The sequence below is a fragment of the Sturnira hondurensis genome, unplaced genomic scaffold (genome assembly GCF_014824575.4).
Source record: "Sturnira hondurensis isolate 20B ecotype Veracruz unplaced genomic scaffold, ASM1482457v3 Scaffold0009733, whole genome shotgun sequence".
Taxonomy (NCBI): Eukaryota; Metazoa; Chordata; class Mammalia; order Chiroptera; family Phyllostomidae; genus Sturnira; species Sturnira hondurensis.
Window position 1 is genome coordinate 6,712,162 of NW_028082364.1, and position 26,932 is coordinate 6,739,093.

The window sequence follows — 26,932 nt, forward strand, 5'->3', positions numbered from 1 at the left end:
CCTGGAGCTTAGAGCGAATCCAGGGCCCAGCCGCACCTTGCATGTGTGTGCGCATGCGCACACCAGACGGGCTGGAGGGGGCCCTTCCGTCCACAGGGTAAGGACCCTGGTCTCCAAGCCATGTGCAGACGGGCGCCTATGAACCCAGTGGAGCTTCCCTTCTGCTCAGGAGCCCAGATCCACCACATGCAAGTGCAGACAGGGGCACATGCACCCACTGGGGCTTCCCTCCTGCTCAGGGCCCCCCCCCCCGCCCCCCGCACTGCGCTACGCGCATGTGCAGACAGGCGCACCCCGCAGGTGGACCAGGCGGGTGAGAGAGAAGGCGGAGGAGCCAGGGGGCCCAGATGAGGACAGGCTCCCAGGAAAGTCAGCCGGGAGCTACACGCAGCACCTCCTCTGTGGAAGCGTGAGCGCCTTGGGCAGGACACGGCCCTTCACGTCTGTATGCGCAAAGCTCGGCGTCACACTGTCGAGGAGCCGATCACTTATTCTCCAACAATCCATCGGCCAAGTAATCGATGTCATTAATGAGTCCATTGCCCGGTGGAGACAGGGAAGGGCATTTGCTTAACTCATTCATGCTGAGCGCCCCGGGCGCAGGCTGTCTCCCAGGGGTACCCTCTCAGGACCCCAGCCCTGCCATCTGCAGCTCGAGTTCCAACCAGAGGACGAGTAGAGAGAGGCCTGGTGGGACTGAGTGCTGTTACCAAGAGGAAAAGAAAGAATGTGAGGACAGGGAGCAGGGGACGCCTGAGAGGGTCTAGAGAAAGTGAGGGGCTGCCCCCACCCACAGCAGGGGCAGAGCTAAGAGCAGGTGCCAAGGTCCCGGGGTGAGGGCAGGCTCGGTCTTCTTCCGGAACCAAATGAGCGAGTGGCACAAACAGAGGCGGGAGGGGCAGCCAGAGCCCAGACCCCGAGGACGTAGTAAGAACTTTGCGATGTATTCCAGGTGTGATGGGAAGCCCCGGTGGACTGGGAGCTGGGCAGTGACCGCTGACTTATCTCTGGGTGCTGGGTGGGGAATAGACGCTCAGAACAGTTTATTAAGCGCCTGCCGTGTGTAAGGCACTGTGCTAAGCACTGTGGGGACACGGGGATAAACATCCTGATTTCTGGTCAGATCACATGCAATTCAGTTAAGGCAGACAGAGCAGGAAACAATGCAGCAGAATCCAAGGGAACTGAGTCGAGCAGGCGGCCTAGGGGCCGTAGCATGTTCCCATTAAGAGCAGGAGTGTTTAACTCCTGTGGATTCGAGTCCCGACCTGGCTCCGGGCTTCCCCACGCAGTTGACTCTCGGCCTCAGTTTCCTCTATTGTCAATGGCAGTGACGAAAAGAAGATCAATGTCCTCAGAGAGCTGAGGCCCCGTGAGGCTCTGGCGCAGTGGCTGACCCAGTGAGCGCCGGCCACACCCACTCGGGGGCGACTGGGGCCGGGACCCAGCCCGGGGCACTGGGGCTGAGCTTCCAAGGCCTTTTCCCCCACGATCCCTAAGGAGGAGCCATCTCTCTGCCATTCTCCCCAGGGTTTGGGGGCGTTGACCTGTGGTGGGGACTGAGAAGTTTCAGTCCCAGAACTCTCTCTTGTGGGACATTTCCTCGTAGGAGCACTAACAGTGAGAAAGCACGTCGGGAACGGAAAGGTCCACCTGGCCAGCAAGCCCCCAGGCTGCTCCCCTGCCTGCCTTGTCCCATGCCCTGCGCCCCAGGCCATGGGGCCACTGGGGCCCTTCCCTTATTAAAGCCACCACCCTCGACCTGCCAGTTATCTTGAGACCAGTCTCTCCGTAAGCCTGGACTGGAAAAAGGACACCCGCCCCTTTGGTGCCCCCTGTCCTTGCAGCCCTTGTTTTGGGGGTCTCCCCAAGGCCACTCAGTCTTGTGCTCGGGCACAAAGGTCAACGGCGCCTCCTGGCCCCAGCTCCTGTCACTCACCCCTTGCCAGGTAGGGACAGAACATCTCCAGCTGTCCTGGGTTCAGATGTCCTACCTGCCACCTGCAGGTCCTTTAGACCAGACAGCCTATCAGCTTAGATGCCAGAGGGTCTCAACACCTTGAGCGTTCCTTTTAGCAGGAATGCCGTGGGCTTGAATAAAGCCTGGTGTGAATGAAACCCAAGAGGAAAAGCCTACACCAGCATGGCCGCTCTTGGGGGGGCAGAGTTAGAGTGGGCCCGGAGCCCTTGGCCACGTCCTCACTCCCATTCCTAACACTATGGCTCTTCCGGGGACCCCTGAGTTCCCAGGACCGGAGTTTGAAACCCATCATAAAGGGGCATCACAATGGATGACACACCTCGGGGACACCAGCTGGGGATCTTTTACCCACCCCCACCCCGGCAAAGCAACCTGTTTCACCCACAAAGCTAGCTGGGAAGGTAGCTTTGGTTCTAGGGGGCATAGCCTTTGTGACTGTTCTCGGTGAACGAATCAGGAGCTTGTCACCCACCCGGCGGTGGTGGCTTGTCTTACTGAAACAGGCTTCTTTGAGCCCTTCTCTGCCGCCACCTGGAAGGGGTGGGGGGCAGGTTGTGCCTGAAGCTCCGGGGCACGGGGAGGGGCATTGCCTCCTCTGGGTGTTCCCTGCCAACCACCTTCCCCTCCTCGACACCCTCGGGTGCCCCAGATCGACCAGCTGAAGCACCGGCTGAACAAGATGGAGGAGGAATGCAAGCTGGAGAGGAACCAGTCTCTGAAGCTGAAGAACGACATCGAGAACCGGCCCAAGAAGGAGCAGGTGCTGGAGCTGGAGCGAGAGAATGAGATGCTGAAGACCAAGATCCAGGAGCTGCAGTCGATCATACAGGTGGGGGCGGCGGGACCGCCGCGCTTCCAGGCACTCGGGCCCGCCTCTGCAGGCGGCGGGTGACCACGCCACCCGCTTTCCGACACTCGACATCCTGTGACATAATACTTGTGCGGGGCTCTCTTAACCAACACACTCCACGGAAATCACTCACAGGGACACCGGCGCCCGGGCGCCGCGAGGGGGAGAGCTCCGGGAAGGCCGCTTGTCCTGAAAGATCCTGACAAACCCGGGGACCAGCTCCGCGTGGTTCAGTGAAACTTCTGTGCCTTTGTCACCACAGAGAGGTGGTGGTAGGGACAGAGGAAGTCACTGTGGAGTGGCATCCCAGAGCACAGACATTAAGGGAAAGAAAAAAGACAGCCGTGCCCTCCTCCGGAATCGCCCCGGGCCTGGCAGCCGGGTCCCAGGGGCTCTGACGCAGGGGGAGGCTGCACCCTGGGCCCACAGGCGCAGACCATCGCCATTTCAGGGGAAGCCTCCAGGAGGCCAATGGCCCCCGCCTTCACCGCCACCTGGGAAGCGTGTGGAGGAGCCGCTTTGCAGAGCTCTGGGGAGCGGCCCAGCGAGGGGCCTCGGGGTGTTCCCAAGCACAAGCTGTCCAGGTGGCGGATCCTTAAATATGAAGCTGCTTACAGACCCTAGAGACAGATGCATGTCTCTGCTCTCCTTGCACAAAACCTTCTGGTCTCTCAATGCTGCTGCTGGCTTTTTGCCCGCTGCCTTCCCAGCCCCCCACAGTGCCCCCTGCCGCGTGCCCACGGCTTCCCCTCTGCCCTCCCCAGGCCGGGAAGCGCAGCCTGCCAGACTCGAACAAGGCCATCCTGGACATCCTGGAGCACGACCGCAAGGAGGCCCTGGAGGACCGGCAGGAGCTGGTCAACAAGATCTACGACCTTCAGGAGGAGGTCCGCCGGGCGGAGGAGCTGCGGGACAAGGTGGGAGTCTGCGGGCCCTGGGGCTGCCCCGACCCCATGCTCCCCTCCGGACCCCTGGGGTTAGCCCCCTCCATGTCCACCGTCCAACATCAGCGCCCTCATAGTTGTTTGGCAGTCACTGTGTCAGCTTAGCGCCTGTCCCCCCTTCCTAGCTGAGGCCACAGGAGGGCACCCGGGGTCAGCACCAGCCCCCACTACAGTCCCTCCCACATAGTAGGTCTGCAGCAAGTCTCAGCTCACGGGCTGGCCTACTGCCGAGGGGGCTGCCGGCCAGATAGCTGACCCTGGGGCAGGGCAGCCTGCCCCGCCGGGGGCTCCATCTCTCGGGGGCGGGCGTGGCGACCTCTCCCTGTCTCCCTGCTGCGCCTGCAGTACCTGGAGGAGAGGGAAGACCTGGAGCTGAAGTGCTCGACCCTGGGGAAGGACTGCGAGATGTACAAGCACCGCATGAACACGGTCATGCTGCAGCTGGAGGAGGTGGAGCGTGAGCGCGACCAGGTGCGTCCGCTGGGCCCACGGTCAGGGGGCCGAGGGCCATGGGGACTCGGGCCCAGCCTCCGGGCTCTGCCGGAATCACTCCCGAACCGGCGCTCTCATTTCCATTCCAAAGACGGGCTCCAACCAAAATGAGCATTGAGTGCTGCTGGCCAAGGGGACAGAGCAGGGCCTTAAATGCCCGGTCTCTAGAGTAGGACAGCTGCGCTCAGGCCCTGTCACCCAGGCCCGTGACTGCAGACACATGGTCATGCTGGTGGCCTCATCCATAAACGGGGATTCTGCCTGCACTGCCTCGTGAAGAGGGGCGCTGGGCTCCGGGAGACAGTGCCTGGCTGGGAGCAGGGGCAGGCCAGGTGGCGCTGGGACGCACACAGACTGAGGGGGAAGGTAGCGCCTGACGCCCAGGCTCTGGGGCGGAGGAGAGAGCTGGAGGCCACTCCCGGGACACCGGGGCTGGGAAGCAGGTGCCGGGGGTAGGGGAACCGAGCGGCCTCATCCTCCTGCCTGCAGGCCTTCCACTCCCGGGACCAAGCGCAGAGCCAGTACTCCCAGTGCCTGATCGAGAAGGACAAGTACAGGAAGCAGATCCGAGAGCTGGAGGAGAAGATCGACGAGATGAGGATCGAGAACGTCCGCCGGGAAGCCTGCATCGTCAACCTGGAGAGCAAGCTCCGGCGCCTGTCCAGAGGCAGCAGCAGCCTGGACCAGGTGGGGCCAGCCGAGAGGCACCCTTCCCCAGCCACACCCGGCACAGCCCCGCCCTTGAACTTCTGCGTGTCTGTGTAGCGATGAGTAGAGAGCCCTTAATACTGAGGTTAGAAACCGCAGGCGGAACCCTGGCTTGGCTCTTCGCCCAGTAGCTTCACCTCCTCAGTCAACTGCATTGGCGCTGCCCCTGCCTCCTGGACGGCCACCGGGTCCAAGACACCTGCCCTTGCTAGTGCCTGTCCTCTTGGGCGGAGTGGAGGTCAGAGTGCACAGCAAAGCAGGGCTCCAGGCGCCCAGAAATGCAGGGGCACGGCCCTGCAAGCAGGTGGCAGTGCCCCACCCGTGGGTCCCTGCGCTGTCGGCTGCAGGTACAGTGGGAAGCACCTTCCACGCATGAGCTTGTTTAATGCAAGGGACCGTCACCCTGCAAGGCCCAATGACGTTCTCATCTGCCAAGGAAGGGACCAGGATAGCTTGCCTGAGGGCACCAGCAGCCAGAGGCCTGGGGAGACTGGGATGAGACATCTCCCCGCCCCCCTCTTGGAGCACTCGCCTGGCCCCGGAGGCAAACTGGGAAAGGGGCACATGGCCCCGGGGCGGAGGCTTCCGCTCGGGCTCCGCAGGGTCTCAGGAAAGTCTTCCTCTGGGAGACGCCCTTGATTCCCAGCCACCAGACTCCCGCTTAGAGCGCTGCCCCCTGACCTCCCCCAGCCAGGCCCTGCCCTCCTGGCCTGCACTGTGGGGTCGCGTCCTGGGCTGGGCCTGCCGTGTTGCACACTCAACCTACTGAGTGCTTTGTACTGAAGCGGAAGCTCCAGGAAGGCGCCCACCCCCTGGCGCCACGACGGATGGGGCCACGGGGACAGCAGGAGCAGAGGCCCGGGGGCGTGGCACCCATGGCTGTCAGCCGCCATGACTGGTGGTTGTGTCATCATAGAGGGGGGGAGTGGGGTCAGGCAGGGGACACACCTGGAAATGAACCAAAAGGTGCACGTCCTTGGCCCCCCACACCTGGTGCTGGGCACCCCCCCCCCAGGCCCTTCTGGTGGAAAAGGTCCCAAGACAGCTGATCGGCCAGAGGGGCTGGAGCAGGTGCCCGTCTGCCCGCCCTCCACACCGACCCTCCGAGGGGTGGGTCCCCGCCCTCAGGCCTGTCTGTCTGTCCTGCAGCCACCATTCAGAGCGAGGGGGAGCAGCGCAGGTCGTAGTCAAGGACCCGCGTGTTCATTGCTCTGGGACCCCGAGGGGCTCTGTGTGGGGAGGCAGGGCAGGGAGCTCTGGCTTTGGAGGCAGCGTGGCCTGAGGGCGTTGGGGGCTTTGGGGGTCAGCAGACGTCCGGTCACGCCATCACCCCTCAGGTGACTTACACAGACCTCGGAGGGCAGTACTTGGCACAGTTTGATCCACTGGTCTGTCCCTCTGTGGTGTTTTTATACTTATAGTGTGGGCTGGGGACTAGAAGTCGGGGACAGGCTGGTGGCCCAGACCAGTGGGTGGCCATGCCTTCCCTGCTCTGCCCTGGCCAGAGGCAGACGGGACAGGTGCGCCTGAGGAGGAGGGGGGCTGAGCTAGAAGACAGCCCTGGCGTCCAGGGAGACCTGGGCCATCCCGAGCTTGGAGCTTGGAGGCCGGGGCAGCGACCGCGCCATCGCAGAGCAGTTTCACCAGCCCGTGGCTGCTGCTCGCTCTCCCTCATGGCGCCGGATTCTCTCCTTCTGCAGAGTCTGCCCAGGAACCTGCCGGTGACCATCATCGCCCAGAACTTCGGGGACGCCGGCCCCCGGACCAACGGCCAGGAAGCCGACGACTCTTCCACTTCAGAGGACTCGCCGGAGGACAGCAGATACTTCCTGCCCTACCACCCCCCCAAGCGCAGGATGAATCTGAAGGGCATCCAGGTACTCGCAGGGGCCTGGGGACCCAGGGCGGGGGCAGTGCTTCTGGCGAGGGTCCCAGCCCCAGATGAGCCGCCCCGCGGATGCACGCGGGGCCCCGCTCACTTCCCCCTGTGCTGTGACCAGTGGCCTCGTTTTTTTCTAAATGTGGCTGGGGAGAGAGCAGCGGTATTTCCAGTCCCGTTTGTGCGTTCAGTGGCTGGGTGCTGCGGGCCAGCCTCGCACTTCCCTAGTGATGGCCGCGAGGGGGCCAGCGCTCCCGCCGTCACCTGTCGGCCTCACTCGGTGTCTGGCATGGTGCAGGGCTGGCACTGGACAAAGAGGGGACGCGTTGAGTGAGTGAGTGAGTGAGTGAGAGAGACATTGAGGCGATCTAAGGTGAGGGGACCGAGACCCCCCGTTGTCCCCCTGAAATCATGGAACCAGTGGTCAGAGACCAGCGGGGGACCCTACAGGGTGTCCCGTGCCCCCTCGTCCCTATCCTTTCCTGAAAATGCCCTGCCCGGGGCGCTGCTCTGCGCAGCCTGGCCCTCCCGCATGCGCTCCTCCCTCCCCACCACTGTGGTCCCCGTCCCGTCCGAGCCTCATCTCACAGCCTCCCAAGGGACAGCTTGTCTGTGCCAGCAGCTGTCACGCCAGCTGTGGAGCCGAGCCGCAGCGACGGGCACCGTGCACCTCCTGTGAACCAGCAGCGCGGGCTCGTCTGCATTTGTGTGCCTCCGCCGCTCCGGTGACATGTGTCTTGGGCCTGGTTTGATTTGTGTCCTCTGTCCCCCGCCCCTTCAGCTGCAGAGAGCCAAGTCCCCCATCAGCCTGAAGCGAGCGTCAGATTTTCAAGGTCAGTGAGAGCCCGGGCCGTCTCTCATGGGTCGCTCTGGCCCTCTGACTGTCTGCTGCTCCTGTTTTGGCGCTCTCTCCGGTGGGGGGGGACCTGGGAGGGGCCTCAGAGCCCCAGGCAGTGGGGTATCCACAGAGGAGTTGATGTCACTGTCACCCTGAGGGTTCAAGCTGCCACTGCAGCCAGGTCATGTCTGTGGTTCCCCCACCCCCACCCCCATGGGTGTGTCTGGAGCCCTCAGTACTTCAGCGGAACTCAGGGTTTCTGGCCCCTGCTCATCAGCCGGAGGGCAGCTCTGCCTGCCTCCCAGAGCCCAGGCCCAGCCCTCCCGGGCACAGGGGGTATGGCCCCGCCACCAGCCCCTGGTCCTCCGAGACACACGGTCCTCAGAATTCCTCTCCCAGGTCCTCACCATGGCCCAGGAGTGGCGACTGGCTAGTGAGGGTTTCCCTGGTGAAATAAGCACCTACTGTGTGCCGGGTACCAGCAGGTCCAGGTAGACACTTGCAGAGCCCATGTGCTCAGGGCCATCAGTGAGAGGCAGGAGGTACTTCAGATGCCCAGAGGAGACTTGGAAGGAGGGAGGCTGGAGAGGGACCTGTGGGGGATGTCTAGGCATGGCCTGTAAAAGGGAGAATTTCAGGGTCTCCAGAGGAGCCCCCTGACAGAGCTGGGAGCAGAGACGGGGTGCAGAGCCCATACTCCACCATGCTGGAGCTCGGAGCATATTGCACTCAGAATGGTGGCTGCAGGACAGACAGACAGGCCTGAGGGCGGGGACCCACCCCTCGGAGGGTCGGTGTGGAGGGCAGACAGACGGGCACCTGCTCCAGCCCCTCCGGCCGATCAGCTGTCTCGGGACCTTCTCCACCAGAAGGGCCTGGGGCGGGGGGGTGCCCAGCACCAGGTGTGGGGGGCCAAGGATGTGTGCCTTTTGGCTCATTTCCTTGAGCAGCCCGTAGGGGAGGGTGCACGCGTGCAGCTGTCTCTCTCTCTGCCCACACCCAGCATGGGGTGGGGACGCAGATGGGACATTCAGCCACTCCTCTGTAGTGGGACAGGGCCCCAGACAGCCCGGGAAGGAGAGGGAGGCGCCCCCATTGGCCCCAGCCCTTGGGGTGGTGGGAGGGACATTCCCATTGCAGGAGCCAAGTGTCCCGGAGAGTGCTGGCCAGGGCCAGCCCGGCAGGGGGACCGGGACATGTTGGTGAAGGAGACTCCGGTGGGAAGGGGCAATAAGAAAGAGCGAGCCCCCCCATGGGAAAAAAGGGCAGGACCACCCAGGCAGGGCAGACACCCCCCCCCAAACTCAGTGCTGAAGGGCCTGTCCATTCCCTGTCCCTCCCCTTTCCCACTCTGCCTCTCCCCCATCACGAGGACAGGGAGGGCGCAGGAGGAAGAAGGCCCCGACGGCAGCCCCAGCTCCGCCCGATCCCTGCCCATCACCAGCTCCTTCCCCAAGATGGTAAGCGAGGTCCCACCTCCCCTCCCCCGCCGACCCAGCCCCCCAGGCCCGCTCCCTGCTTGCCCCCACCCGCTAGCCTGGGGCCACACCACCCCCATCTGGGGCTGCGGCCCAAGATCTCCTTATGTTTATTTAAAGATGTTTCCAGGCTCCTGATGTATTTACACCTTCTAGCCTCCTCCTCTCTCAATTTAACACTCGGTGGGAGGAGGAGATGGGCCTCCCAGGAGCTGCTGCTGCGGCTGCGGGAGGTTCTGCTGCAACTTCTCCGCCCCTGGCAGCTCCGGCAGCCCTGGGGGTGGGGGGTGGGAGTGGGGGGGACAACAGCTGGATCCCCAGACACCCCTGAGCTTGGCGCCCCCTCCTCCTCCAGCCCTACGCTCCCCACCTCAGCTCTAGCCCCCTGGGCTGGGCCAGCCAGGGTCTCGGACCCCATCCAGTGCCAGTCTCCCAGCCAGACAGCAGAAGGCTCGGGATTAGCAATTCCAACCCCAGGGGAAGCCCTGAGAAGCCTGTCAGCTCCGCTTCCAAAAGCGGGCCCTGGAGACTTGATAACCGATGACGCCTGTCTCCTGGCAGCTCTGGGGGGCGATATCCAGGCTCTCCTTGAAGGCAGCCCTTGCCAGAAGCCGGCAAGCCCGCTTTGAAAGAGTCACCCCTTGCCCCCCCACACATACACAGCAGGCCCGAGGGTGTCCATCTGCTTTAGAGCCAGGGCCCACGGCCGGCGCAGCAGGAGAACCGGCAGTCAGCCCGCGCGGGGTACAGGGCGCCGCCCAGGTTCCCCCCCAACCCCGCATCCTCCCCACCCCTCCTGATCTGAGCGGCGCGCACCAAGCTAGGTGCACCCCCACAAGGTCCCTGCTGAGGCCCTGCCAGTCCCCCTCCCGAGTCAGGCGGGCTGCAGCCGAGTCACATTTAGCCCCCGTGTGTGTATGACGTTGACGCCCACGGGGGCAGGGACGCGTGATGCGGGCTCCCTGTGACACGTCTGCGTGTGTGTCTGAAGCAGCCCCACCGGAGCCGCTCCAGCATCATGTCCATCACGGCCGAGCCCCCGGGGAACGACTCCATCGTCCGGCGCTACAAGGAAGACGCGCCTCACCGGAGGTGGGTGCTCACTCCCCAGAGAAGGAGGCTGAGGCTCGGGGCCGGGACACGGCTCCCCGGGGCCGCCCAACTGGCTCATAAAGGTCGGACCTGCGTCATGCCCCGTGCCACCCAGACGTCAGATTCTTTTGTCCCGTGGCTCCAGGGCTCAGCTTTTTATGCCAGAGAGTGAGAGACCCTGTGAATGGCCCTGACCCCAGCCCCCTGTCCCCTGTCCTCGCCTCTTGGAAGCCACCAGTGTCCCCAAAAAGCAAAGCCACAGGAGAGGCACACCTGGGCATCAGGTGTTTCCAGTCATCGGATGTCTGGCTCTTCAGTGTCCAAGTCTGACATCTCGGGGTGGTTCTGGACGGAGTAGCAGGTGGGGCAGGATCCACGTCTCCGGTCCTGCCCGGCGCCTGGCTCAGGCCTGGTGACTCTGTCATGAGAACCATACCCGAGCAACTCAGAACATGCTAGCACCTCACGCCCTGCCTGGCCTGGCCCAGCCTGGCCCAGCTGAGTCCCCACGGACCTTAGGTCCGCTGTGTCTCAGGAAGAGAGAGTGGCAGGACAGGGAGCACGTCGGGGACTCTGCCCGCCTGTTTGTCAGGGACAAGCCCATCTGGCTTCATGAGCGCGGCCTCTGCCAGGGACGCCCACCCTCCCTGGGCCCATCGCCCCTTCTCCTCCTGCCGACCGTCCTCTCCATCCACGTGGCCCTCTCAGAACCAAAGCCGGAGCATTCCAGAAGCTTCCCCTCCCTTGAGCTCCTGTGTGCACACTGCATGGGAGCGCTCACGCTCACGAGCTCTCCCCTCCCTCCCTCGTGTCTTGCAGCGCCGTGGAGGAAGACAACGACAGTCTCGGATTCGATGCCTTAGACCTGGATGGTAGGTGCCGGGCAGCCCTGAGACTGCACGTGTGCAGGGGCCACGGCCGCCTGGCTGGAGCCCTGCACACAGTAGGTCCTCAGGAATGCATGGGATGGTTCTGAGGGCAGTGTTTGGGTGCTGTGTGCACTCACAGAGCACAGCCTCATCCCGGGGCCAGAGGCACCCAGAGGACCTGCCCTTGGTGTTCTGGGCACCAGGGACCACTGCTGCTCAGGGTCCGTCTGGGTTTGTAAGAGAGAAAAAGCCCTGTGGTCACAGCCAGCGCCGTGGGCGTGCCTGCTCTGTGCACCTGGCCGGGTTTGATGGACTCCCAGCGACTTTGCAGACAGACATGCTCATGTCCTCATTTCGCAGGAGAAACAGTCTCAGAGGAAGGCCCCTTAGGCAGAAGGTGGCAGGGAACAGGGAGACCCCTTAAGTATCTGTTTACTAAGCTGGTAACCAACCAGAGCTTGCTTGGTTACCCAGGAATGGAGAGGGGAGTCAGGGACTGAGGTGGGCGGCAATTAAGGGGTTTTCTCGTGCCCTGGAAGGAGTCCCGGGGCAGGCGAGCGCCAGGCAGATGGAGGGCAGGTGGTGGTCCTGGATCAGCCGCCGGACAGAGCTGGTGGGAGCCGGGGTGTCGTCTGGGCCAGGTGGCTGTGCAGAGAACCAGGCGTGGGGCTCGGTCTTCAGGCCAAGAGTGTGGCTGCAGCAGCGCCGCCCCTCACAGCCTCAGGGCCAGGGCCAGCCCCACACACGTGGAGCCCCCACGCCCGGCCCTCCGGGCCCTGGCACAGGTGCACAGGACACACACTCACGTCCCCGAGTCCTCGCTGCGGCAGACTGCTGCAGACTGCTGCGGCCGGGGGCCGGTGGGGGAGCCAGTGGGGAAGCCAGTGCGGAGTCCAGACCTGACGCCCCTACTGGTGGGCGGGGGAGGTGCAGGAAGGGTTCGGGCCTCTCAAGGTGGCTCAGCGCCTTGGGGTGGTGGCAGCGTCCCCCGGCTGCCAGAAGATAAAGTGACAGACGAGTGGCCCTCCTTCATCGGGGACCAGGGGAAGCTATCAGGTTGGCTCCTAATGGAGGCTGGGTAAGGAGAGAACGGAAGGCGTTTCGGAAGAGGCAGCTGGAGGGAGCTCTGGGCAGCAGTCCGGGCATTTCTGCAGCGTCGGGACAGACTCCCTTCGTGGAGGAGGCTTCAAGGTCGGCCCAGGGCAGGGCTCTCCCTGCCGCACCCCAGGCCCGTAGGCCCAGGAGTGGGTAGATGGTGGTGAGACCTCAGATGGCCCCACAATGAGCACACGGAGCCCAATTCAGAAACAGAGCCAGCAGCTGCCGACGGAGGCTGCCTTTTGCGGATATAAAAACTAGCCCTTAGAACCTGGAGGACTGCTGAGCTTCCTACAAGGGGGCTCCTGGGAGCAGGGGCTGGACCCTCTGCCTCCGGGGGCTCCTTCTTCAGGCTTCCTCACCCAGGGGAAGAATTCCACAGGAGGGGCCCAGGGCCCACCCTGGGTGCCCCGCCTGTCGCTCCTGGGTCCTGAGGGGTCCCTGTTACCTTGCAGATGACAGTCACGAGCGGTACTCCTTTGGCCCCCCGTCCATCCACTCCTCCTCCTCCTCCCACCAGTCCGAGAGCCTGGACGCCTACGAGCTGGAGCAGGTCAACCTCATGTTCAGGAAGTTCTCTCTAGAAAGGTGCTGTGGTCACGGGACCCGGGGGCGGGGTGGAGACAGGGTGAAGGCCATGCACCCCCTCAGTCCTCCCCCAAGTAGGGGACCATCCCTGTCACTCCTGAAATCTAGAACCACTGCCCGGGAATCCTAGCATCCCCACATCAGAAATCACTTCCCCTGTCCCCCGCCCCACCCCCCATCAGGTCCTGGGAGGAAGGGGCTGGCCCGGGGCCACCAGCCCGGCTGGAGGCAGCCTGGCTCCCCACCTGAGCCTGCACAGCTGGGGCCCGTGCCGGATCCCTCATGGCGGCAGCACCCTGAGCACCCAACAGCCCAGGAGGCTACGCCCTCTGGTTGGCCTGGTGCAAGCATCCCAGGTCCAGCTGCCAACTCCTGTTTTGTTTCCTGACGCAGACCCTTCCGGCCGTCTGTCACCTCCGTGGGGCACGTGCGGGGCCCCGGGCCCTCAGTACAGCACACCACACTGAGCGGCGACAGCCTCACCTCTCAGCTCACCCTGCTCGGGGGCAACGCCCGTGGCAGCTTCGTGCACTCGGTCAAGCCGGGCTCGCAGGCGGAGAAGGCAGGCCTGCATGAGGGCCTGCAGCTGCTGCTGGTGAGGGGCTGGGGCCGGGGTGGTGGCTCACCCGTGGCCTCTGCGGGCACACCCCACCCCCACCCCACCAGCCTGGCCTTCAGTGGTGGTCCCCTGGCCAGGAGGGAGCAGGAAGGTGGTGGGGCTGTCACCTCCTGCCCAGGGGTCCCTCTTCAGGCCCCTGTAAGCCTGTGTGTGCACCTACACACACACCTGCACACGGGTGCTCCGGGGGGTGGTCAGGAAGCAGTGGAGCCAGTGAAGCAGGCTACGGCTGGCCCTCCGTGGCGCTGAGCGGACCGATGTGGGGAGATGGCCTCTATTTCTGCGAGGAACCACCCCACCCCGGCAGCCCCCCGAGCTGCGGAACCCAAGGGAACGGCGTGTCTTTGATCTCTAGCTGGAAGGCTGCATCAAAGGCGAGAGGCAGAGTGTCCCCCTGGACACGTGCACGAAGGAAGAGGTGCACTGGACCACCCAGAGGTGCAGCGGCCCCATCACACTGCACTACAAAGTCAACCAGGAAGGTAAGGCCACCGGGCTCTCCGGCACGTGGCCACAGCCCACAGGGACACCCGGGGCAGAGATGGGCCCCGTCCTCCCAGGGGTTCGGTGGGAGGAAGGGGCCAGGCCCAGCCCTGGTGGGAGGATCTGACGGGGCCGATGGGCAGGGAAGGGCAGGCGACTGTGAGCACATACACATACACACACCTGCCCAGTTCACGGTGGAGTCCATGGGCCCAGCCACCGGGCGGCTGCTGGACCCAGCCAGAGGAGGCCGGGGCTCCCAGCCAATGGCCCTGTCCCCACCAGGCCTGGCTCCTTCTTCTCCCGGCCAGGCTGACACTGGGGTTCTCTGCAGGGCTTCCCGCCCTGAGGCCAGCGTGGGCTCTGGGGTGGCCGATGTGGAATAAGCAGGACTCTTGGGCCACACTGAGAGCCTGCCCTGCACCGTGGCCCCCGGGGGCCCGCAACAGCCAGCCTCCCCCCACACAGCAACTCTCTCCAGTCCCCTTGCTCGGCCAGGACTCCCGGGCAGCGGGTGCTGGGCTCTGTCTGCCGTTCCACACAGCCCGAGTCCTCATTCTCACCTCCGGTCGTTTCCTGCGTGATTGTCTTTGCAGCTGGTCTTATTCTTAACCACCGGGGCTCATGAATGTTTCAACAGAGCATAAATAGCAGCTGCTTTCCTCCAGCCCTTCCCCGCTGCCGCCCGCCTGCCCGCACTCCTTCCCGGCAGGGCCTGGTTGGTGCGGGGGATGGTAGTGATGCTCTGAACCCAAAGAAGAGCCCCCTTCTCCTCTGTCTCTTGGGCCTGGCTTCTCAGCCTGGGCCGTGCCCCCCAGACTTGTGCAGCAGAACAGCCCCGCAGTCTGGAATTCAGTGAAGGAACGGCTCTCTCCCACAGACCTGTCCTCAGGTCTCTCCTCCCGGGCGGCGGAGAGCTCAGATAGCAGTTGGCATTCACACGCCCCAGCGGGTGGGAGGGACTGACCAGGAGTCCCCCATTGCTCCTGGAATCTGATCGGACCACCCTGCTGGCTCACACATCGCAGCGTGTGCGAGGCAGACGTTCAGCGAGCCATTTCCGGGCCTGGCTGTCGGGACCGTGTGCCCGTCACTGTGTTCTCGGGGCTCCCTGCACACAGGGCTGACTGGGGGGCTGACATTATGGATTACGTCACAGGCAGCACGCATTCTGCGGCATGAATTGTATTGGCAGTTCACGCCCCGCCTGCTTCCTTCCAAAGGGATTTGTAAAGCTTCTCACTGAAGAGCAACCATGTCACACAAGGTTAAAACAACACATGCTTTGGTCCTACCACTTCAGAAAACCCCCTGGCAGTGTAGGCTCGAGCCAAACATAAGCATACTCAGTGACCTGATCATCCCACTTCTGATCCAAGAGAAACGCGTACATGTGTCCACCGGAGACACACAAAACGAGGTTGATAGCCCAGTAACAGCCAAAGACAGCACCCATGTGCCCACAAGAGAGGAGAAATCAACGTCGTGCGGAATAGTATGCAGCGATGAAAAAGCACGGTGCTGCCTTGCAGCGCTGTACGTGGCTGTCACAGGCACGACGTTGAAGCCGAGAGGAGCCAGCCAAGGACAAGCACCTGCTGTTTGCTCCCACGCGTGTGGAGTGGGGCACGGCTGGTCTGCCAGTCGCAGGCAGGACAGCGGTTCCCCACGGAGGGCGTCGGCAGACGAGGCACAGGAGCAAGGGCTCTGGGTGGTGCTTGCCCACTTGTATCCATTCGTGCACCTTCATCAGGCTGGAACCCTAGGAATGATGCTGTTCACTGCGTGCACGTGGGGCATGGCTCGAAGGGAACAAAATCAGTAAAAACACAAGTACTGTGTGATGGGGGGCACACATAGAGAGGGTGGTGGGGATCCTAGATTTGTTGCAACTTGGTGCAAAATTTAGCTCTGAGCTTCCTGGCAGCCAGGACAGTGAGGGAAACCTGTACAGGACCCAGCTACTCATCCTCAGGAAAGACATGTTTCCCTGGTCACCCGCTCCCGGAGGGACCCCATGGGTGGGTTGGGGTGTGTTACTGGGGGTGGCGGCGGTGCCAAGTGCGTGTGTGTGTGTGTGTGCCCCGGGAGCGTCTCCAGGTTCAGTGCCACACGCCTCGCCCGCCCCCGCAGGGTACCGGAAGCTGCTGAAGGACATGGAGGATGGCCTCATCACCTCCGGCGACTCCTTCTACATCCGGCTGAACCTGAACATCTCCAGCCAGCTGGACGCCTGCTCTATGTCCCTGAAGTGCGACGACATCGTGCATGTGCGGGACACCATGTACCAGGACAGGCATGAGTGGCTGTGCGCGCGGGTCGACCCCTTCACGGACCACGACCTAGACGTGGGCACCATCCCCAGCTACAGCCGGTGAGGCTGAGCCCCGGGGCGGGCGGGGGCTGGGCCGCTCAGCACAGGGGCTCATGCCAGGTCCTTTGCCTGTTGAACAGCCAGGCCCCAATTCCACACCCCCTCCTGGAAGCCTTCCCTGCCTCCCTGGGGTTGCTGCTATCTCCCTAAATCCCAGCGCATCCTCTCTCAGTCGTTCTTGGACAGCCGGGCTCTTAATTCTCGCCCTCCTGTTCGCTGGTCCTTTCCTCCTCGACATCGGTCCATAACTCCATCCACCCAGGGGCTGATCATCAACCCTGGGTAGACACCCAGGTGTCAGTAAAGCACCTGTGAACTCCGGCACCGCTGCACACGCGGCCTCAGGAGGCCCAGCCCCGAAGTTACCCAAGTGACTTTGCCGCAGCCCCGCTCCCAGAGACAGCGGCTCGGCCTCCTGGGCTGGGCACCCCTCCCCCTCCCAGCCCTGAGGCTCCGCCCCCTCTCGCCCCCCCAGAGCGCAGCAGCTCCTCCTGGTCAAGCTGCAGCGGCTGATGCACCGGGGCAGCAGGGAGGAGGCGGACACCGCCCACCACACGCTGCGGGCGCTCCGGGTAGGTCGCCAGCACCCTGCCCTCCTGGTCTCCGGAGGGACCACAGAGGGGAGCCATTGACCCTGGGGTTGGGGGGACACGGCTCTGGTTCTCGGGGGAGCTCACGGGTCCTGCCGAGCCCGTGGATCTGACGGGTGGACAAACTGATTCCAGAACACCCTGCAGCCCGAAGAAGCGCTCTCCACCAGCGACCCCCGGGTCAGCCCCCGCCTCTCCAGAGCAAGCTTCTTCTTTGGCCAGCTCCTTCAGGTGAGGCCCTCCCCGAGGCCCCCCGCCTCTCCCACCCCATCCACGGGGGCCCTGTCCCCTCCTGCCGAGAACAGAGGCGGTATCCAAACAACAGCGGCGTCACCTCCCCCGTCCCAGTTCATCCTCCCAGGGACAGGTCAGGAGACAGTCTTTGCACCTGTTCAAAGCAGACCCCACTTTCATAAAAGATCAGAGGATCGTGTGGCTGAAAGCAACGTCACCCAGCTGAGAAAATACTGATGGAAAACCAAGAAACCATGGGTCCGGAAACAAAAACAAATATTTCAAGCATCTGCGTCACTCTAGTCCCTCAGACTGAGAATGAAATTTGCCTCTGAGCATCCTGGCAGCCCAGGAGAAAAGGGAAACCCAGCAGAGTCTTCATATTTTCTCTAACCGCCAAGACGTTTTAGCTCTTTGGGACCAAACTACTTTTTCCTTGTACTTAATTCTAAAAGGACTGGGTGTTTTTTTTTCCATAGATAATTTTCCAAAGAAAATTGAGTAGCATAGTGAGTGATATCAAGAAGTGATTTGACATAAACACTGGGCGGGTGTCCCACCTGGCTGTCTCCTCTGGCCCTGGGGGACAAAAGCTGAGGGTGTCATGTTAAGATGTGGCCCCGTGAGCATGTTCCTGTACTACTGAGGTCCCGGGGAGCTGGTGTGTCACCCCACTGCTCCATCCTGTTGTGGGGACATGGGAAACCCAGAGCCGGGGTGTGGCCCCAAAGCCCAGGCAGATGCGAACAGGCAGCAGAAGGGAACCCCGATGAGGTCTGAGTGTCCTGTGGGCTGCACTGCGTGAGAACACATATTACCACCCATGCGTAATTTGGCAAGGAATTCGCCGAGAGTTCCTCGAGAACCTGGGCAGCCCTTTCTGCCCCCAGGACTCACCTCTGAATCATGGAAGTGGTCGGGCGGTGGATGTAGAGAGCAGGGTCCCAGGAGGTGAAGTCCTGCCCACACCCACCAGGCGGGCCGTCTGGGCTGTGCCATTAGCAAGGCTCCTGGCCAGAGCCTGCAGGGGCTGGACTCTCCCGGTCCCCATGTGCCTGCGGGGCCGCACGCCTGGGTCCCCCCAGAATGCGGGGCCGGGGCGCTCAGCACCAGTACCCCGGGCTCCAGGCCTCGGAGAGGCAGAGAGTAGGTGCCTGTCCACTGGGTGAGATAATGACCCCCGGGCATAAAGGCCCCGCAGGCCTGCCAGGTGCCTCGTGTTTTCCCAGAGGCGGGGTCGGGGGGGTAAACCAGGGCCCCGGGCAGAGCTGGGCCTGGGACAGAGGTCTGCTTGAGTCTGGGCTGAGGCGGCTGGGTCAGGTCAGACACGAGCACGGGGACGACAGCCACCTGCACCCCTTTGTCCCCCAGTTTGTCAGCAGGTCGGAGAACAAGTACAAGAGGATGAACAGCAACGAGCGGGTGCGCATCGTGCCGGGGAGCCCGCGGGGGGGCCTGGCCCGGCCCTCGCTGGACGCCACCAAGCTCTTGACCGACAGGCAGGAAGGTATGGCACTGACCATCTGCCTCCCTTCCCCTCAGAGGCCCCGCAGTCTCAGGGGTTCCCACAGAGGGGGGCTGGGACATCTGGTCTCTGCACATGGGGGTGCCGCCCGGGAAGGATCTGCCTGGCCTGAGCTGCGGGGGTGGGGGGGCCGCCAGGCTCCCCCTAACGCCCGCTACACTTGGTGTGAGTCCAGGCACCTGTGCTAATTGAAGCTGTTTGCCATGCAGTGTTTGCTTATTGGTTTCCCTCCCCGGTGCAAGGTCTGGCCATTTATCAAGCCAGCCCGGGGCCACCAGGACACAGTCCCCTGTGCAGGGCCCTGCTGCTGGCCAGAGGAGGGCCTGGGGCTTTGGGAGTTTGGACGGTCAGGCTGGGGGCAGAGGACACGGCAAGGCTCTGGTTTCCGGGGAGGGGGCTCCTCCCGCTGCCCAGGGCTCCCACACCACAGCCGTGGAGGGTTGGAAGGTGGGAAGGAGGCCCTGTCACTCCCTGCCTCCCATTTCCATTTTCCCCAAAAAGCCTCCGTGGGGCCAAAGGGCACCCAGGGCTTTGTGCCCGCCACTGGGGCCGGGTGGGCCGAGGCCTCACAGCCCGCGCTCTCCCGTCCCCTCCCAGAGCTGGACCCCGAGAGCGAGCTCAGCAAGAACCTCAGCCTGATCCCCTACAGCCTGGTGCGCGCCGTCCACTGCGAGCGCCGCCGGCCTGTGCTCTTCACGCCCACCATGCTGGCCAAGGCACTGGTCCAGAAGCTGCTCAACTCGGGGGGCGCGATGGAGTTCACCATGTGCAAGCCCGGTGAGCACGCCCCCCCCACCCCACGGGCCCTCCATGCCCTTGCCTGCGCCGGCCACACCACTTCCCGGGGCTCGGGGAGCCGGAGGGCGATGGAGAGGCAGCGCTCCCTCCGGCCTGGCATGGACGGGAGGTCCGTGTGCCTGCGCCCACCTCTCCCAGTTCACGGTGGCTCAGAGCCAGGGCAGCAGCCTTCCCTCCCCAGTTCACACTGAAGGTGATGGGGTGGGGGGGTCACAGAGTCGGCCAGGAAACTCAGCGTGGGGTCCCCACTCTGGGCCCTTCCGGGGGGAGGCAAGCCACCGCATCACTGAGGGCTTCTGCAGCCTCGTGTGGCAGGAGGACAGGGATGGGTGGACAGATGGGTGGGTGGATTACAGGTGGGTGGATGAATCAATGCATAGATGGGTGGGTGAACTGATGGATAGATGGATGAGTGGACGGATGGGTGGGTGGGTGGGTAGATGAGTAGATGGGTGAGTGGGCAGATGAATGGTGGGTGGGTGGGCGGGCATTTGGAGCAGCAAACCCTTCGTGATAGGCAGCTGCTGGTCAGCACCCCAGCACAGTGCCTGAGCTACTTTGTCCCGTGAGCCCTGTGGCTGAGTAGTAGCCAAACCATGCGTGTTCGCTGACCAGCGCCCCCGTGAGCTGCTGGGAGGAGTGTCCTCACCCACCAGGACTGCGGCAGGAGACGGGGTTCACTTAGACACAGCCGGAAGGGGACCGGGACAGGGAGTTCGGTCCAGCCCGGAGGGGGGGTCTGGACCGGACAGCGGACCCCGAGTCACCTTGCTCCTCCCTCCACAGACGTCGTCACGAGGGACGAGTTCCTGCGGAAACAGAAGTCGCAGACCATCATCTGCTCGCGGGAGAAGAACCCCAACACCTTCGAGTGCATCGTGCCCGCGCACATCGAGGCCGTGGCGGCCAAGGTGCGGCGGGGCTGGGGCTGAACGGGTGGCACTGCCCGGCCGGCGGTCTCTGTGTGGCCGCAGGGGCGCGTGCGGGATGCCCCCGGGCTCTCCCCCTCGGCGGGCGTGCCTCCCCCTTTCCCTGCCCCTCTCCACCCCCTCGCCCCTGCTCTGGCCTCATGTTTTGAAACCTCCCCTTTCTGCTGGCTTCCTAGTGCCCACGCCCCCGCGAGTGTTGTGCAGGGCCAGCGTGTCAGGCCGAGAGCCAGGGAGAGCACGGGGGGTGGCAGATGTCGTGTTTGCCACACGAGGGGGCACGGAGCACCAGAAGGCTTGGGGCAGCGTGCGATTTAGACTCTGCTAGAGCCGGGTGATGTGCAAACACAGCTCCCGACCTGGGGCAGTGACCTGGGGGCAGCAGGCACGGTGCCCGGCCAGGGACTCCACATCTGCCATCCGGCTGACGGTCACCCCGGCACCCTCCCGATGCAGCCACTCACACAGACCAAAGCCCGGGCAGAGCCATCGGCCTTTAGCTGTGTGGTTCCGAGGTTTGGTTGGGGAATTCCGACCGTGGACTGGCTGGAAGATGGTGTGCGGGTGGGAGCTGAGGTCACGTTCGCCAGGAACGCGATGCCGTCCAGCAGACGTGCCTGTTAGAGGGCCAGGCGGTGCTGCGTGGCAGGAGGCAGGGAGCAGCGATGGACGGAACAAGGGGACGCCTGGACCCGGCGAGCTCCACCAGCTCGTTTGCTTTTGTGATTGGCTGTGCCGCCAGCCTGGGAGCATGTCTCTTTTCCATATTCAAGCTCCCTTACGATGCAAAGGTTGCTTGTTTCTGAAGTGACACCTTCAGCCAGACAGGGAGTGTCCCCTTTCAGAGACGGTGAGCTCCTGGGCGCCAGGGAGCCTTGCAGACACCCCCAGCAACCTGCAGCTGCCTGGCCTCTCACGGGTCCTCTGCCCGTTGCCCAGTAGCACTGAGAATGTCTTCACGGGCTGCGGAGAGTAGCAGGCACCCTTGACACCAATTTCACGTTTATTAAGACTCTTTCACGCTGCCGGTCCACCTCGGCCCAGCGCCCACCTCTGTGCAGCAGGGAGAGGCCAAGTGTGGAACAAGCAGGGCCTTACTCTGGAGTGGTTGGGTTTTGCCTCAGGTCGTGCCCGGGTTCAGCGGGAGTGCTCCGGGCTCTCAGCCTGCCCGTGGCCGGGTCCCCCGCCCAGGCCCCGCACCACCGGCTCGGGGAGCTGGGTGGGCCCGCCGCTGACCGCCGTCCTGCGCCTGCAGAACAAGCACTGTCTGCTGGAGGCCGGGATCGGCTGCACCCGGGAGCTGATCAAGTCCAGGATCTACCCCATCGTGCTGTTCATCCGGGTGTCGGAGAAGAACATCAAGAAGTTCAGGTAGGGCTCCGAGCCCCCCACTGCGGCTCCTAGAGCACCCCATCTTCTCCCACGCCCGCCACCAGGGACAGCCAGCGCAGTGGCCTGGTGGGCGACGAGGAGAGGCCTGGTTCGGACCCTGTGCAAGGCCGCGTGACGTGTGGAAGGCTTGGCTATGGGGGCTGACCGCGGAGGACACCGAGGTTCGGGCCTCACCAGTGCGTGGCACTGCCGGACCCCGAGTCTGCTCACACAGGACAGTAATTGAGACCCAGGGCTGAGGCCACTCCCTTCTGTCACCTATCGTTGACAGAGTGCCTGCTGCATGTAGGGACCTAGGAGACCTGTGAGTGAGCAGATGAGACCCAAACCCCCAGAGACCCCGGCACACCCAGCAGGATGGCCAGGCCCAGCCCAGAAGCTGGCACGGGCGGGGACAGGATGCAGTGTGGTGGCTGCCGGATCGGGGGGCCGGGCTCCTCAAAGACAACCGCAGGGCGGCATGGGGCCCAGCCAGCCCCCTCTTGGCCTGACCCCAAGGACTGAAAGCAGGGACTCGGGCAGGCGCCTGCACGCCTGTGCCGCTCACCGCAGCCACCAGGTGTCCCTCGATGGACAGATGGACAGAGGGATGAGTGAAATGGGCCCATTGGCACACTGGACGATCCATCAGCCTTTAAGGGGAGGAAATGCTGACACGTGACACATGCATGGGCCTGAAGTGACAGGGTGACCGTGTGCCAGTGAAATCACCCAGACACAGAGGGACAAAACCAAATGACCCACTTCTGCGAGGCCCCTAGAGGAGTCAGGTTCATGGAGACGGGAAGCCGGAGGGTGGGTGCCAAGGGTGCCGGGCGGCGAGAGTTTACCGGGGACAGAGTCTCATTTTGGGACGATCAGAAAGTTCTGGAGACGGTGGTGGGGACAGCTGCACCACTGTGTAAATAAACCTACCCCTGAACTGCACGCTTAAACACGGGTAAGATGGCAACTTTTATTTTATGTGTATTTTGCCACAATTAAAAGGTAAAAAGAAAGTTTTTTTTTTAATCCCCCCCTCCTGGGGTTTCCCTAATGAACAGAAGACAGGGCTCAGGGTACCGAGTGCTGGAAGGCGGGAGCCATGATGAGAAACGGCACAGGGGTGGTCAGCAGGGCGCCCTGGGCGGGGGAGTGGCGGGGCGGGACTATGGCCCCCCTGCCCCCCAGAACCCGCCTGCAGCCTCGCCCTGCGCCCACAGGAAGATGCTGCCCCGGCCCGAGACGGAGGAGGAGTTTCTGCGCCTGTGCCGGCTCAAGGAGAAGGAGCTGGAGGCCCTGNTCTCATTTTGGGACGATCAGAAAGTTCTGGAGACGGTGGTGGGGACAGCTGCACCACTGTGTAAATAAACCTACCCCTGAACTGCACGCTTAAACACGGGTAAGATGGCAACTTTTATTTTATGTGTATTTTGCCACAATTAAAAGGTAAAAAGAAAGTTTTTTTTTTAATCCCCCCCTCCTGGGGTTTCCCTAATGAACAGAAGACAGGGCTCAGGGTACCCAGTGCTGGAAGGCGGGAGCCACGATGAGAAACGGCACAGGGGTGGTCAGCAGGGCGCCCCGGGCGGGGGAGTGGCGGGGCGGGACTATGGCCCCCCTGCCCCCCAGAACCCGCCTGCAGCCTCGCCCTGCACCCGCAGGAAGATGCTGCCCCGGCCCGAGACAGAGGAGGAGTTTCTGCGCCTGTGCCGGCTCAAGGAGAAGGAGCTGGAGGCCCTGCCCTGCCTGTACGCCACCGTGGAGCCCGACGTGTGGGGCAGCGTGGAGGAGCTGCTCCGTGTCATCAAGGACAGGATCGGCGAGGAGCAGCGCAAGACCGTCTGGGTAGACGAGGACCAGCTGTGAGGCGGGGCGCCCCGAGTCTGAGCGGGACTCAGGAGGGGTGTCTGGGCCCCCCCACCCCCCAGGCAGTGCTGTGGGGGTGAGGGCCACCGTGTGGCCTGCGGAGCGCCCCCAGCCTGGGGGCTCTGTCCGATCCCATCAGAGCCCCTCCGGGGAGCCTGGGGCGGGGGGGACAGGCGTCTCAGGAGACGCCTGGCAGCTTATTCTGCCAGGGCTGACTCCACTCGGTGGTCCGGCGCTGCTGGCCTCAGCGGGGAAGCAGGGTCCCACTCAGGACACAGAGCCAGGCCGAGGCCGGCGGCCCCTTGGAGCAGAGCAGCAGTTGAATGTGACGCGTGGAGCAGGTGCGTGCCAGCGACGCAGGAACCCTGCAGGCCCTTGCCACCTGCGCTGGGGACGCACACATGAGGGGCACCTTCCCGGTGGAAGGGGACATGCCCATTCCATTGTTTTTCTTGCATTAAAATTTCTCCACTTTCTTATTTCCAACCACCTTTTTGACTTCGTAGTTTTCGGCTGTCGTCATTTCCTAGACCGCAGACCGCTGCCAGGCAGCTCAGTTGAGGGTCCACGTTGTGTCCGGCGAAGGTGGGGTGGCCATCCATCACCACTGTCCCAGGGAAGGCCCGATTTATACTTGGGGTTGGGGCTTGTGGCGAGGACACGTCCTGATCCATTGTAGCCACCCTGGGACAGGCCTGTGTTGGGAGGTCTCGTTGTCCACGCCCCTGCAGCACCCCCACCCCTCCCCACGCTGACGCCAGCCCCCAGGCCGGGCGCCCCTTACTCAGCTCTCCCACACGTGTTCTCTGCCCCTGGGCAGTGGTCCCGTGCGCGGCCCCCTTTCGTTCTTCAGCCAGGAGGGAGCCTTCGGGGTCAGGCCCTCTCCGTGTTTGCTCCCACGACCCGTGAGTGGGGCACAGGTGGGTTTCGGGGAAGCTGTGCTTCCCTCCACAGCAGGTAGCAGAGGCTGTATGGGTCCTAGAACCGCTGTTCTTCTTCACTGCCTTGATGCAGAGCTTGAGTATGGACCCAACTGGGCACAGGCGAAGCAGGCCAGCTGCAGCCTGGCACCATGCTGGGTGTTCAGCCGTTGGTAGGTGGTGGGCTGGGGTTCACACCCAGGTCAGTGTGTTTGTGGGAACTGGTAGCTGGCAATCTGGTATCTGCATTCCTTTTCTTACTAACAACCCCGATTTTCATTCTGGGAAACTAAGCTAACTAACATTCATAGTTCCCCGGCTCCCTTGCAGCTAGGGCAATCAAGCAAATGTAAGGTAAAGTTTGGGGGAGAGACAACACAGACCAGCAGCCTTCGTCCAGTTCCTGGTCTGGAATACAGACCTGATGGCTGGAGCTCCAGCAGTCATCCTGGATCTTTGGGTGACCTTGAGGATGGGAACCCTGTGCGGAGAGAGGATGGTGGGACAGAAAGACCGAAGGAACCAGAGTCCCTGGTGGCACTGTAAGCCCGGAACTGCTGCTTGGGTTTCTTTTACACGAGACCGAAATGTTCATCTTGTGTTAAGTGGCTGTTATTTCGGTTCTCAGTTATTTGCAGCCTGGAGGAATGTCTAACTGATACAGGAGCCGTCCGTTCTTTTATAGTTTCAGACACCAGGGGCACGAGTTGATCCTCTGCTGGTTTCGCCGCACAGTCCACATATGAATTATGAATAAAAGAACTCGATACGTGTCTCCTTAAAAAAAAAGTGCTGTGCGTCCTGGAGTATTTTCTAGCATTTCAGTCCTCAGAAGGCACGTTAACACAAAGTCCTGGGAGGTGTGAGTGGCCCTGGGGGCCCTGGGGGCCCTGGGTGGGGGGCTGGTCCTCTCCTCTTCCCACAACTCATCTCTACACCCCGTCAGAGTGTGCCACCGTCGGAGTGTGCCAGGGAGGGCAACGCCTTTGAAAGCCAAAGGCGTCCCTCAGAGAGCCAGCTGGCGGTGCTTCTGTCCCCACAGCAGCCGGGAACTGTGGCCACACCGGACCCAGGGGCCAGCGGCAGTAATTCAGGGCCCTGTCAGCTGCCACCCGAGAGGCCTGGGCGGGAAGGGTTCCCGCTTTAGTCAGTCACCCAGTGCACCCTCCCCACGCTGAGGCCATCACATTTCCACGTGGAGACTGCGCTCCCTCGTAAAGTATTCCTGTACTTGGAACGGAGGGGACCAACGTGACCGGAAATAAGTTGGGAGACCAAGACCTGCTGATTTATTCATATTTACTTATTTAACTTCAGAATTGTCGGGTTTGCCTGCAGAATAACCAAACTCGAGGCTTGAGTATAATTTGAGGGCTGGGGGTGAAGGAGGGATGGAGATGGGGGGCCCCCAATTTCTTTTAACCAGGCCCCAGGTGCAGGGCAGTGGGCTTTATGTGTGTTAATAGGATGGGGCGGGAGGAGAGGTCAGCAATGAGGGGCTGGGCTCCGGGCCTCCCCCTGGGTGAGCTGATGAAGTCTGCGGGGGGGACCGGGGGTTTGGGCCCTGGGGAATCAGCCCATGGGAGGATTTCAAAGAGGACCCCCTGACATTATGTGCTGGAGCCCCAGGAGCCCGGCAGTCACAGCCCTGGAGGTGTTGGGAGAGGAGCGAGGGCTGGGCGGTGGGGGCGCTGACCGTCCTTCGGCACAGCGCCAGTGACCACAGCAGAGCCTGCAGCCGAGTGTGTCCCCAGGAGCCAGCCCGGAACTCAGGGAGCTGCTGGGGGACACACCATGGGCCCTCCACTGACATCGCCACAGATGGATGACGCCCGGTCACCTTCAAAGCCCCCAGCGGGCAGCTTGAAGCCCCGAAACCCCACTGCATGGGTGGGCCTGCGGTCTTCCAAGGAAAAGTCCTGACTTCCTCAGATCCCCTGCGGGTCTCAGGAGCCCCCAAAGATGAAGGGCCGCTGCTCTCGGGTTGGGCAAATACTGGCGACTGTTTTTTGAGTTCCTGTTCTGTGCCGAGCACTCGGTAAGTGTTCTTTGACTGATTCCCGTCTTCTCCGTTTCCTACAGCAGAAAACTGAGGCCCAGAGGGGTTAGGTCACTTAACCAAGGTCACACAGCTGCTAAGCTGGACACTCCCCGGGCCTGGCTGATTGGCACGGGGCAAGCCCTCCCTTTGCTGGGTCTCCCAAGTCAGAGGCACTATCTGGGGTCCTCATGGTGCCTGTCCCACTCCTCCCCGACTCCTCCTTTGGCGGGCGAAGTGTCCAGCGGACCAGCTGCAGGGCGATCTCGCATGGGGAGGACGTGTCTTTCCTCTCCTGGACAGAGGCAGCCCACTCACACCCCAGCAGCTCCACTCGAGCAGGCCCGGTTTCTCCCAAACCAGGCCAC

At 63.0% G+C, this 26,932-nt stretch overlaps 1 protein-coding gene across 4 annotated transcripts in view; it reads left to right on the forward strand.

The window, feature by feature from the left end:
- Positions 1-24,085, forward strand: part of CARD11 (caspase recruitment domain family member 11) — a 75,803-nt gene extending 51,718 nt beyond the window's left edge. For 2 of the 4 annotated variants that reach the window (XM_037057910.1, XM_037057909.1), the window contains exons 6-26: positions 2,631-2,810; positions 3,596-3,748; positions 4,121-4,246; positions 4,757-4,954; positions 6,676-6,852; positions 7,636-7,687; positions 9,070-9,152; positions 10,162-10,262; positions 11,082-11,134; positions 12,685-12,817; positions 13,211-13,412; positions 13,792-13,918; positions 16,053-16,293; positions 16,769-16,865; positions 17,019-17,114; positions 18,489-18,624; positions 19,240-19,419; positions 20,227-20,351; positions 21,622-21,737; positions 22,961-23,033; positions 23,475-24,085. In XM_037057910.1, coding sequence (XP_036913805.1) covers positions 2,631-2,810; positions 3,596-3,748; positions 4,121-4,246; positions 4,757-4,954; positions 6,676-6,852; positions 7,636-7,687; positions 9,070-9,152; positions 10,162-10,262; positions 11,082-11,134; positions 12,685-12,817; positions 13,211-13,412; positions 13,792-13,918; positions 16,053-16,293; positions 16,769-16,865; positions 17,019-17,114; positions 18,489-18,624; positions 19,240-19,419; positions 20,227-20,351; positions 21,622-21,737; positions 22,961-23,033; positions 23,475-23,606 — 2,781 coding nt within the window. In that variant the 3' untranslated portion in view covers positions 23,607-24,085. Of the gene's footprint in view, positions 1-2,630; positions 2,811-3,595; positions 3,749-4,120; positions 4,247-4,756; positions 4,955-6,675; positions 6,853-7,635; positions 7,688-9,069; positions 9,153-10,161; positions 10,263-11,081; positions 11,135-12,684; positions 12,818-13,210; positions 13,413-13,791; positions 13,919-16,052; positions 16,294-16,768; positions 16,866-17,018; positions 17,115-18,488; positions 18,625-19,239; positions 19,420-20,226; positions 20,352-21,621; positions 21,738-22,960; positions 23,034-23,401 lie in introns of all 4 variants that reach the window. The other 2 variants (XM_037057911.1, XM_037057912.1) reach the window with 2 other exon arrangements.
- Positions 24,086-26,932: the final 2,847 nt, after the last annotated feature.